This window comes from Falco biarmicus, chromosome 10 (genome assembly GCF_023638135.1).
Source record: "Falco biarmicus isolate bFalBia1 chromosome 10, bFalBia1.pri, whole genome shotgun sequence".
In the NCBI taxonomy this organism is placed as follows: Eukaryota; Metazoa; Chordata; class Aves; order Falconiformes; family Falconidae; genus Falco; species Falco biarmicus.
The window spans coordinates 12,843,109-12,856,342 of NC_079297.1; the positions used below are offsets into that span (position 1 = coordinate 12,843,109).

Sequence of the window (13,234 nt, forward strand, 5' to 3'; positions counted from 1 at the left end):
CAAGCTGCCAACCTACCCCCAAAGGTTAAGCCTCTTCCCTGCAGATGGAAAAATAACTGTGAACATATGAATATGGTGAAGATTAGAATGGCATTAGACTTCTCACACCATTATTTGTAATTCAGACGATCTCAGAAGTATGGGGAATTTCTTGGATCACATGAAAATCTCCAGTAAAATCTTATTGTTTGATGGCATTTATCAGAGCATTCGTGCATGCATCTCTCACTGTGTATTTCATAGATGAAAACACATCTATTTAATTACATGCCCATGAAATACAGAAAACAGGCTGAATTCAGGGTACCTTATTATATCCTGTTTGTTCTGTTGAATTTTTGTGCTAGGAAGGGAATGTTACCAGCAGTTCAGGAACATTCCAGCTATGCACTAATCAAAGGTGTTAAAAAAATACAGAGACATCTAGACTCCTGTACAACAGGGTAGAAAGCCCACCTCTAGGTCACATACATGAATGCTGGTAAACTTACAGGCAAGAGAGAAGCAAGCTGTCCCCAACACTGAGCTGGAAGTGGCATTACAAAAAAAAGTAAAATAAGCCATTGTAGACACAGAGAGAGAGAGAGCGAGCCTCCCAGCTGTGGCCATCTTCAGTGCACGCACCCTCAGTTTTGAGGGCACTACAAAGAAGTTGCATCAGTCTTTGGATGAAGAGGGCAAAGAAAAGGGACAGGAAATTCCTTTGCAAATTTAACCCTCACTCTTTGGTGGAGCTGTGCAAGAGCAGGGGCCAGAAAAGAACCAGCTTTGCTCCTTACAGGTCACTAATGCACAAGAGAAGTGCTGCTGTACATATGCATTGCCCTGTAAATGCCACCCCTCCTCCCTCAGCTGTGACTTTGCTCTGAAACGTAAAGCTTCCGAGCAGCTTCAAAAATAGATACCATTTTTATCATTAAAAAAAAAAAACAAACCACAAATTCAGCAACTGCTAAGCCATGAGAACAGCTCCTCAGCAGCATGCCCACAGCTACGAGGCACTGTCCACTCCAGCACCAACAATAAAGTGCCAATATCCCAGCCAAAAACTACACGAACTCAAACTACTGGAGGGAGGTGGACACCCAACAGCTCTTCAAGACTAAAAGAAGGGAAATTTTAAAAAGCTGAGAAAAACTATATGGAGGGAAGGGCTGACTGTGCACTTAAAAACCATGTTGTTATTTAAAACAAAGCCAAGAGCTATGGTCTTATAGAAGATTCCTCTCTCCTAAATCCCTTGGCCTCTCCAGCATATTTCTAAGCTACTACCTCTACCAAAGAGGGAGCGCGAAGTACAGCACACCATGTCATAACTTTAATTTTTCAAACATGCCTTACCTCCAACTTGCTATTTCCCAACTTAACCTGCCACAGCTTTGCAGATCCTGTGCTCCGTCCAGCGATGATTAACATTTACAACCAACACTCGTTACAGTTAAAGAAAGGCTACAACAGTGTTTCTTCCAAAAGTCAAAGTCGTTTTCTTTCCACTTAATAACATTATGCAACTTGAAAGACAGTTTGGCGTTTACAAACAATTAAAATCTTGTAGTCAGTGCAACGCGCAGCGCCAGGCCAGTACATCACTTCAGGCTAATCTGTTTTTCCAGAGACAATGGGACCAAGTCAGTGCCGGGCTGGGTGCCGGTGCAACAGCAGGTTGTAGTCTGTAGAAAGGTTTGTCTGTATCCAAGAAATAATTACCAAATTAATGTGATTTTTCCATTTACCTAATAGCAGGATTAGGCCCTCACAGTTGTGAATTATTACTTTTTGAAGCTGCTCGCGACAGAAAGCATGAGAAAGACACCTTCTCAGATTTTCACGTTAACAAACTAAAGCATCTCCCTGATTATATCCTTCCACAGCTGTGCTCCAAATTCTGTGTTTTACGTCACCCCTTCTGAAAAGCCACCACAGTTAATTGTGTTTGAGGAAACAGGTTGTGCTCAAGGAGAGAGTGTTTTATCAGACCTTCACTAGACAAAACCAAAATACTTTTACAATCTCTTCAGAAAGTTTCCCTGCTTAAAAAACAAAATCAAACCCACTATCCACTGATCTTAGTCCAAGATCCCCCAAGACAATGAGATGTAGAGAGTCACAAAGTTACGTACCTCCAAAATATTGACAAAACAATATAAAAAAAAAAAACAACCAAAGTGCATCTTTAGGAAATGGCAACCCCTCAAGTAGACTAATCTTTTACTGTACCAAGAAAAATAAATCCAAGATGAGAAAAGATTTAGAGAGAAAAATACATTAGCAAATACAGATAAATTTGTTTTTAATAAAGGAGTTAATTTTCTTTCAATCCTATATAAAACAATAGCAATTAAAAACTTCATTTTTGAAAGTAAAATATTTACATATGAACAAGTAACTGTGCAAAATTTACATGAAAAAAAATGGAAAGACAGGATTTCCTAAAAGACGAAATAAAAGGGGTGTAACAGTTGTCAGGTGTTGATAAAAATACTGATCAGCATTCAGTTTACACGCAAGAGAGTTAAATTCTACCATGAGAGTTCACACAAAGAAAGCCAAAGTATTTACAGTCATAAAAGTACTATCAATAGACAATTTAATACAATAACCTCTGAAAATATAAAGAACCAATTAGTATATTTGTAATAAAAAAATAGGTACAAAGAAGGGACTTTGCTCTGGACATCTTTAAAGTAGGCCCACAGCTTGCATACAGTCTTTTAGCAAAATAATTATAGTTTACATAGCCATTTTTATGTTATGTGCCAAAAATTATGTACAATTACTGACAAAATACACCAACCATTTTTCGACACTTGATTCACACTGAGAAACAGTCTTTTGATGATTCCTCTCAACTCTGATTTTATTTAATCTAAGCTTTCACTTTAGCTAAAAAACACAGTGCAAGTAAAATATATTTATGCTGAAAAGGTTTCTCTTTTTTTCCTTTTTTTCCTTTTTTAACTTTACAGCTTTACAAACTATAGCAAATAAAATGCATTTTTACAGATGCTGCTAAAACATTCAGAAGTAACCCTCCTTTATGGGATTTCAGGGCCTCTAATAAGCAATAATGTGATTAAAATTGAGGTTATGTTTAAAATTAATTGTATATCCCTCTAGATTTTGAACATTTTGGGGAAAGATAAATATTCTTTAAAAAAAAAATCAGTTTGCTTTGCTAACTGACTGTATAAAAAAAAAAGCTAAATGAAATGAGGTCATCTGCTGTAGACATATCCTATGTAATTGATTTAGTTGAATAAAACTGAACTAAAATGCACAATTAATGTCGAAACTGCTACAGGGCTGACAAAGGGTAGCTAGTTATTTGCTAAACGATTCCGTCAGTCTTTATATATGGCTTGTTTGGCAAGAAGGCCACTCAATCAAGAGATGAGTTAAAATTTAATTGTCCTTTTATAGTATCCACAGGCCTTGTAAGTATCCTCACTGTTACAGAAACGTATTTCTCTTATACCGAAGAGTTTATTTATAAACAGGAATATAAAACTGTTCCATGTAAAGAGGTGGTTGTTTTTTAAACAATATCCCATTTGCTTGTTACAAAAAGGCGTAATTTGCAAATATATTAAAAAATGTCCTCAGGCGTCTCTCCGTCAAAAATACCTTGATCTTTTCCATTTTACTTAAGGAATGCTTTATATAGCAATAGTGAATGGCTTGTCTCTCGCTCATTTTCTAAACAAAATATGAGGTCCCTGAGGTTCACCCGCGTTATCCTTTGTCGCGTAAACTGTCTGGTTGTTCCAACTCCAGAGCTGCCTGGGACTGCTGCACTTGAACCAGATCCCTGGAAATGAGAACAGATAAATCAGAACATGCCAGTGCCCGGATATTCCAAAACTGTTCAGAGAAAACATGCAAAGTAAGAACTAAGTGACTACGTACAGGAAGCTACCAAACAGTATGCTGTACGCTACTAGATCAGAGATTTGGGTTTAATTCTTATTTATAAATAACAGTTGAACAATCAGAAGTATTCAGTGGCATTTCATATAGTCAGAAAAAACCCAAAGCACTGCTCTTATCTTTAGGAAGGCACTAACAGTAGACAATCCCAACAACCAAAATGGAAGAGACCATAATCTTCACAAGGTTGGTATACAGATCCAAGGGTAGCCCTGGCGTTCTTGATGAACTGGGGAGCAGTCCTATGCCCTGGACCACGAGGTCTTGAATAATGTCCTAGATCCCTTTACTTCATGGTTAGGGTGCCATGAGCTCTCCTTTTGGTGACAACAGCTGTAACCAAGGTCTGGATTACATTAAGAAGCAGCTATCCTAGACACAGTCAAGACATTCCCTAACGATCTCTGAACTCTTCTCCATCATTCAGCAACACTTAGCCCTCTGGGACACACTGGTAGTTTTCCATCCAAACTAATGAGATAAATAGCGTGTTATTGTATCTGTCACTTCAAAACAAACAACCAGGAGGAAAAAAAAAAATTAAAAAATCATTCAATATCTTCAGTGATACCCACATCCTTCAGCTATTTAGATGTAAACTGCCCGTTAAGTGAGTTATAAAGCAAGTCTGCTGGGGCTAACGCCATACATTTTCACTTGCAGAAATCACCGTTCTGGTAGGATACATACAATTAATGCAATTCTACAACTTTTATGCTTTCCTTTCTACAAGCAAGGAAATCCTGGAGTGCTTTAAAGCCATCAGCCATCAGAATCATCAGGAACACCACATAGTAACAACGTATCTCTCTCTTCCAGTGAAGACTTGGATTTGATCACATCCTGCGCACATGGTACCGCAAAAGTGATCCTGGTGCCAGAGGGACGCAGCCTGGCTGGCAGCTGCCAGAAGGGCATGGTCCAGCAAGGACAGCTAAAGGGCAGCGCGGCTCAGAGCATCAGCGACCCAAACCGCGCTGAAGCATCCATCCTCCACCCTCCCTGCCTCCCGGCTGTGGCAGCAGGATGGCACAGGCACCAGTAGATGGCACACAGAGACCGAAAATGCAGCTTTCACCGCGAATTTTAAAGTCCGGAGTCTTTCTGGCAGTTGCCTGTTGCCTATGCCTTGCTCTCTGTGTATTTATGGAAACAATGAAGGTGTTCTGAGTGACTAGGCACAGGTTATACTTCTGTGGCTTATCTATGGATTCTTTTCTTTCCTCCAGTTTACTAGAACAATGTTTCCTTTTCATTTTTAATGGAACTTCAATATTTAGTGACACCAGAAGGTCAAAACACCCTCCACTAGTGAATAAAATTTTATCTGCCTAAAAGTTTGAGAATTTTAAAATATTGTTCTAAATAAGAATACCCCAGACTTGAAAAAAGCAAAAACTTAAGAGTAGTGCAAAAGCCGTGTGAACAAGCTGCTGAGGCTCACACTAATACAGTCCTCTCTACTCGTGGAAGTAGTATATTTATGATCAGTGCACATTACTAAGAAACAAATCTAAACCTGTGCTAGAAATTACTCTCTCTGGGTTAGTAGTATACCGTGCTCAGTGCAGGTGTTACTGCTTCACCACACTGCTAACAGTGAAGTCAGACTTTTGTTACTCAAGCAAGTTACCTGTTGAACCAGTGAGCATCAAATCACTGAAATCCTGTAGTTAGAACATAGTTTAAAGGCTGGATTTTCAAAGGGGTATTTTAAGGCACTTGGAAATTAGGCACCTAAGTTGTACATCAACTGCAATGGAAATTAGGAGATGCAGGAGAGCACTGGATGCTAACTAAATTTTCTCAAATATATACATATGACTATAACAGGACAACAGAAAGAATGGCTGGAAGGACTTTTAATTTGGGGGGGTTTAAATACTCTTTAGTAGAAGCTCAAGCCTGATTTTATTATGCAGACTATAATACTTCAGACGCAAAGGTAAAATTTCAGGAGTCTTTGAAGGCACAAAACTATGCTACTCCTGTAGGCATGGAGTAAGTTAAGATGCTTTTTGGTAACTTTCAATAAAATCACACTGACACAAAGCTCTAAAACCGACAGCAACCTGTTTTGTTGAATTTTGAAACAAAACAGTACAATTACTACTTAGAAGTGATTTTACATGTAATTAAGATTCAGCATTCCTAGACATCAAAAGCTTGCATTTACAAATCTGTGTCTAAGTAATGACAAACCTTATTTTCCACACTTCTTGTGATATGCCTTAACTACAAACTGTACACAAATGGTGACAAGTGGAGCTCAATTTAAAAATGTCAAGTAACACAGCAGCCAAAGCACAGCTGTGAGTCTATCAGATCAAAAGCAACTGGTTCTTAATTAAACAGACAAAAAGATTAGATTTCCAGGGAACCTGTAGTTAATTGGTTAACCAGTAAGTGATTAATATGGGATAATGAAATTAGTCAGATTTAGATGAAATACAAGCACGTGTTCACAGTAGATGTAAAATACATTCCATAACCTGACATTAACAGACTATTAACATTGCACAGTTGAGCATGCATAAGTAAGCAATGCCAACATTAACGCTGCATGAGATACTTGGGCATATTCCTCAGAGACAACTTCATTTATATACACATCTATCTTGTGGAAGTGCCACATTCTGTGAGTTTTATAATTTTAAACCACATTTATAAGCCTTTAACACCGTAATTTGTCAACTTATATAAAAGTAAGTCTTATTATCAGAAACAGGCATTTTAGTAAATTTCAGAACTACTTTGAAAGATGCTCGAGGCTTGATTTTTTTATAAATAAAAACATTTACTACTATTCAGATTGTTCTCTAACGTTTTATATCAAGCACATAGAAATTATTGCTTCTAGCAATTCAGTACAAAACAAGGTGAATTCTTTTGAAACAAGAGGCTTTTCTACAGTATAAATGCTTCATCACTGAAAATTTGAAGTGGTCAGGGAGTAATAATCAAAATTATGAAACCATTCCTATCCTGTCACTTGCTGTTAGTCACAAAACTCTGCAGGGAAAAATCCTCAAGTTATGAAGAGAGCTTTTGGCCCTGAAAATTCAACTTTTAAGAAGCTTTGATTCTTTTTAAACACTAGAGAAATCCCACATTGGATGTCTTCCATACAGAAAGCAATTTTATACCATTTCATGTTTATTAACTTTTTTAGAAAAACAGCAGATAATTTAAATTTGGGTAGATTGGTAGACTAACATTAAACTAACCAGATACCGAGCATACTAACAGTACTTTGCAGAGTTTTTAAAAGGCCAGACTGAACAGCAGAATATACAAAGGACATTCAAGATCATCATGATCAGATGGAATTCGTCAAACTAATCTGCTGTAGAGATAGCTAAAACTAAGGCAAATCAAGAGCTGAAGAAAGAAATTAGGCAAGTTCCTATAACCTGAAGCTACAGCTGTCTAATTTAGCAGCGATTCAATTCTACCACTGCACCCACCTCAGCAGCATTACTCTGCACTTGTTTTAGTTAGACTGGCTACAACCACAACAATCTCTTCTCAAAACTACGGAGGTCCAAAAAAGCAGAGACTTGAGAGAACAGCAGTGGCTTTTCTAACATTCCTCTAGTTCCATGAATCAGGGAATGACAAATCAAATTCTATTCCTTATGCCACCACACAGACATTAAAAATTGATCCCAGCTTTGGAGCAAGCAAATCTGAACATAAAATACACTTCTGCTGCTCAAAAAACTTCCACAAACTAGGGAAAAAGCTCTGAACAGAAAGATTTTTACAGAGGCTGATGCAGCAAAACCAAAGATTACAATTACACTGTACCTCTGTCCCTGATCCAGATCCTGATGAATCTAGTTTTCTTTTCTTTCTGGGACCGATTGCAGCTAATGCAGTCAAGTTGGCATCCCTCTGTCTCATCTGTGCTAGCTCTTGTTGCTGCATCTGCATTTGCCGGAACAAACAGAGTTAATTATTTTTCTTTCAATTTCCAAAATAAAAGTTCATGTTAAGGTGAACACTTACCTCCTTGGCCTTCTGTTTCAATCTAAGCTGTTCTGGATCTTCTTGTCGAGATCGAGACTATGTTGATAAAGGAGGAACATGGAATGGTTGGAGAAAAAGAAAGAAAAATAAATTTGGTTACAAAAGCAGTTAAAGACTCTAAGTTTTACATAGCACATGAAAGTTTTTCTTAAACTTCAGCAGGAAACAGAGAATACCTACAGCTCCCAGAGAGGGCAACAGGGGAAAGCATTTCCAGAAATTAAAAGTAGTTTTCCATTTCTTAGTTTCAGATACCTACTTTTGAAAAAGCATCCCCTTTTTCAGCTTTATTAAAAATAGCAAAGCAATAGCTAAGCATTAATGCCTTTAACAAAACCATTACAAAAAAATTGCACAGATCTGAATTGAAATGCACACACTTTGCATATGAAAAAAGGAATTAGACCTGTACTTTGTGGAAAAATTCCTCCCCTTGCTGTGTAACTACACACTTACTAAGAACGTATCTTTCTGCTATACCTACACACAATTCAGATTCCAATTGGAACAAACTACCGCTGACCAACAGACCATTTACATTAGCAATTGCCCATTTCACTTAAGCACCTACAATTACTTCTATTTATCATATTTTTCAAATCATAGAATCATTTAGGTCCGAAAAGACCCTTAAGGTCATCGAGCCCAACCGTTAACCCGGTGCTGCCAAGCCCACCACTAACCCACGTCCCTGAGCGCCACATCTACGTGTCCTTTAACCCCCCCAGGGCTGGTGACTCCACCACGTCCCTGGGCAGCGGGTCCCAGTGCTGGGCCACCCTCTGGGGAAGGAATTTTCCCTAATATCCAACCTAAACCTCCCCTGGCGCAACTGGAGGCCGTTTGCTCTCGTCCTGCCGCTTGTTACCTGGGGGAGAGACCGACCCCCCCTGCCCACACCCTGCTGTCAGGCAGCTGGAGAGAGCCCTCAGCCCCCCTCAGCCTCCTGCTGCCCAGGCTGAGCCCCCCAGTGCCCCCAGCCGCTCCCCACCAGCCTTGTGCCCCAGCCCCTTCCCCGGCCCTGGACACGCTCCAGCCCCTCAGGGTCTGTCCTGCAGGGCCAAGCCCCAAAACAACACAGTATTTGAGGTTCAACCTCACCAGAACGAAAGTAACAGAACATAAAATTTCGGCAAACTTTATTGTCCAATACTATTAACACACATTCGCCAGTTAGGGGGTTTTGCTACGTATATCAGTTGTCTTAGTTAACTTCTTGGAAAAAAAATAAAACTGAAAACACTAAGAACTTCAAGACAGTCTTTCATCTGTACTCTCACATAAAGCAAGGCTAACTATATTCAAACAAATCCTGACTGTTGTTAATCCCATACATTCTTTAGACCAGCAACAATATCAACTATTTTAATTCAGTGCTCAAGTATCCTTAAAATACTACACTTTTCCTAACGATTAACCTATGTCTTTCCTGCTGCATTTTAAGTGCAGCAAACTGAATTACATGAATGTGCAAAGCACAGTCATGAAGACTTATGTCTCACCCCAGTCTTTTTTCTTCTGAAGTAAATGGATTTACTCTCTAATCTTACTTTATAGGTCACATTTTCTAGACCTTTAAATTTATTTCCTCCTGAAGTCTACTTTGTGTAGGGCCCAAAAACTGGATTGAGTATTCAAGCTCAGGTCCAACAGGAACCAGCTGAAACAGAGGTGTTAGTTCACAACTTGCACTGCACTACAAAAACTGGATTTTGACGTTATCAACTCATAGGAGACCACAAACCCAAAAGAAACTTTAAGTTGTTTTGTGAATTATTTCTAGAGTGTTCCTGCCTAGTCATATTGAACCCGTATTCAGGTCACTGACTAAAACTACAAAGTCTAATGCTTACATTTACTGCTTCCTATTTACTGTACTTCTCCAACTTGCAAAAATCTTTTTGAATCTATTTCTACTCTCCAAAATACCTGTAACCTCTCTATTCTATTTAAGAGTACCACCAAGCTATAAAATTTATCTTTTTCACAACACAAAGTACAACCCCCTAAGTTTTAAGACCTACTTTGATTTGGGAACATGCAATGAGACTGGCAAAGAAGCTGTCTCACATGCTTTACCATGAAAAGCAGAACAGAGCTCTAGCTGAAGAACACATTCATCAAGCTCCATCTTTGAAGATTAGTCTTCCCCTTCATTGCAAGTGCTTTAGAATGAAAAGAAACTGCAGTTTTGACGTCAAAAATGACACTTTGCAAACGTGTGTGAAATCCAAGCACTTGCCTTTGCTGCACGCATTAAAATTTCCCTTTCTTGTTCATCTTTACGCTGCTTTTCTATTTGATCAAGTTGTTCAAAGAACTTGAGCTGTGCCCGAACGTCACTTGCTTGTTCGTATCTTTCATCATCCTGAAAACACGGCAAATATGTTTCTCATTACATTTCTTAACAAAGCTGTTAGATTGTACTGCACTGTAGAAGAACATATACATTTAAAAGCTCAAATGTTCACTTCGTCCTTTTCAAACAAATAGCAAGGATGTATTTACACCAGTCAAATCAGCTAGAATTCTTAAAAGCATTTTGTTCTATTCCATGAATCATCAGATTTTGACTTCTAACTAATATCATCACAGCTTTAACCTCATGAACATACTTCACAGAGCTGTGTGGGTTCTTTAAACGCTGTTTAGGCATTTGCATTTATTAAGAACACACATCTGTCAGATAGCACTCTCTCGGGAATTCAAAGCAGTGCTTTTATCCGCCTATCTGATTGTACAATCACTCAGATTCTAAATATTTGACATAATAAATAAAGGGGAGGGCACAGTTTCTCTGCATTTGTTTTAAAACCACTCTGTATAGGCAACTGAAGAGTTCCAGTCATCCATGTGTATTAAGATATTAATGTAAGATGAATCAAAGAGAATAAACAACCTGACTTTACAGAATGAGGAACACCTGAATGCATGTATTACAGCCAACACACCAGCCTGCTGAATTTGTGCAATTTTGCCATTTTAATTGTGCAATTAAATACAGTTACCTTGTAAGAAATATTCTTTTGTTGAGCAGTCTCCGATAATTTTTCCACGAGGTTTTGTATTCTTTGTTGTGTAGCATGCGATACATAGCTAACTACATCAGGATGGATTTCTGTTATTCCATGTTTTTTACCTATGGTCAGGACACAAATCAGTTGTAAAAAGTTATTTTACGATACAGCTAAACATGTGGCTAATCTCAGACATGGAAATTTAAATACCATTTGCAAAATAAGGCTTTCGGGTATTTCTCAGACAAGCATTAAACAGGAAAAGGCATATGTATGAAAGTTTACATTAGCTTAACAAAATCTACAATCCATTAATAAATGCTGTATACTATAATATAAAAAATAATTGAGGAATGCTTTTTGTTCCACCATCAATTCTAAACTAGTAAGTAAACATGACAAAAGTGTTTCTGGATTTATTTTTTAAAAAGTAAGCGTCATTATTTTTGTTACACCTTATCAGTCTATGCAGTCAGAATTTTAACCAGGTCCAGAAATTTTGATGTTAAATTGTCATCATTTTAGAGGGCTACTCCATAGGTTTGCTATCTCTTAACATTCTTCCACTTTCATAAGCTGAACGATTGCCCAGAAGCATCAGAATATACAAAAGGTAACTACTCCAGCAACATTAAGCTATTCAAATCAAGTTCTATGGAAAATGCCTTCAATTAAACCCAAGACTAGTGAAATTTGTTTATTAAAGTTCAAAAATATAAAAATCAACATACCTATTTCTAATATTCTTCTTTGTAAAGGTGCCGGGAAAAGGAAGGTTTCATCTTTACAGGACCGTGTTAGTGTACCCACAAGCTCGGAGTTTGTTGCCAATATTCGAGCACTTTCTTCCGACAGGTTGACTCCAGCCATTGATGCAACATCGTTAATGTCATCATCATCCCTTAAGAAAGGAAAACTCATTATAATCACATTTAGTGATTATCTGCACTCACTGCTACAATACCATAGCTGCACATAATGAATTCCACAGTAAACCTGAATACTTTATTTCACTTTTTAGTTTTATTTTTTTTATTATATGATAAAATAAAACTAGCATAATTTGATTCCAAAGAGCACTAGAAGTATTTTGGCAGTTTTGTACTTCCTAACTGTTTTCTCAAGATCCTTTCTTACGTAATGTTTCAACACCCTGAGAAACAAGAGACCAGACACATCACTGTCCCAAAACAATAACACTCATCACTAAGGCAGGCTGTACATTCGAATAATCCAAGCAGAGCTGGGAGAGGTGAAGGAACAGAGTTGTTTGTGAAGTTTGGTATTTACCCTTAGTGCCAGCTAAACGCTAAATTCAATCTGGCACAAGTATGTCCACAGCTGAAGTCTCTGTTGAAGTAGCAAACCTGCCCACAGAAAATCCCCCTCTAGTTCTTGCAAGTTTACCCAGTCCTATTCAGCACCACCGCAGCACACAGAAAGGTTCCCCCTGCGTTCAGCAGGCTGCCCAGGCAGCACAGGCACAAATACACGTGGTTCCTCACCTAAAAGAGCCTCCCCCCGGTTCTTTCAGTTTATTCTTCTGAGCAGCAGCTACTTGTGTCGAAACAGTGGCAATAGCTTTGTTTCCAGGTAATACTGCTGGTTTTACCACAGGGACTGCAAGGAGAAAGACAAGATTTGTACCCCATCAAATCTGTACCAGAGTTCAGATTTACAAGCCAGTCAGGGGTAGGAATGGCAATGGGTCTGGTGCAAAGACCCTGTCTCAGCATTTCACACACTCAAAACAGGACCCTCCCACACAATTCCAGTACCCAAACAATTTCTCTGGCTGTAAATGCTGCCCTGACGTGTGTGTATCCCCAGCCACTATGGCACTATGCACTAAAGATTTCTAGCAGTAGTACAACAGCCACCATAAAGCTACAGGGCATTTAACAACTGACATTCATAAACCAGACTTCAGTTAATGCTATCAAATATAGCATATATCAAATACCTTGACCTCTTACCTGTCTGAAGCTGATTCAGTTGAATTTGAGGAGTAGTGAGCATAATACGACTATGCGGTTGCCGCAATGCTACCATTGGTGTCTGTGTCAACGTTACCTGTGGAGGCCTTATCAACGTCCCTGCTTTTTGAGACTGTTGGATAACCTGCAAATAATAAGAAAAAAAACTGTAAACAATCTGAGACACAACTAAGAGTAAGAGTCAGGTGGGAAGAACAAACCCCAACAATCAACTTGTAAGTTGTGATCTTAACACATCTGTTCATTGATCTAGAATAAGCA

The 13,234-nt window shown here is 38.5% G+C and overlaps 1 protein-coding gene across 1 annotated transcript in view; it reads right to left on the minus strand.

The window, feature by feature from the left end:
• Positions 1-2,273: 2,273 nt before the first annotated feature.
• Positions 2,274-13,234, minus strand: part of TAF4 (TATA-box binding protein associated factor 4) — a 39,910-nt gene continuing 28,949 nt past the window's right edge. The window contains exons 9-16 of the mRNA XM_056354367.1: positions 12,953-13,097; positions 12,482-12,596; positions 11,708-11,877; positions 10,968-11,098; positions 10,202-10,327; positions 7,939-7,995; positions 7,738-7,857; positions 2,274-3,808 (exon numbers count right to left, since the gene is read on the minus strand). Coding sequence (XP_056210342.1) covers positions 3,641-3,808; positions 7,738-7,857; positions 7,939-7,995; positions 10,202-10,327; positions 10,968-11,098; positions 11,708-11,877; positions 12,482-12,596; positions 12,953-13,097 — 1,032 coding nt within the window. The 3' untranslated portion in view covers positions 2,274-3,640. The remainder of the gene's footprint in view (positions 3,809-7,737; positions 7,858-7,938; positions 7,996-10,201; positions 10,328-10,967; positions 11,099-11,707; positions 11,878-12,481; positions 12,597-12,952; positions 13,098-13,234) is intronic.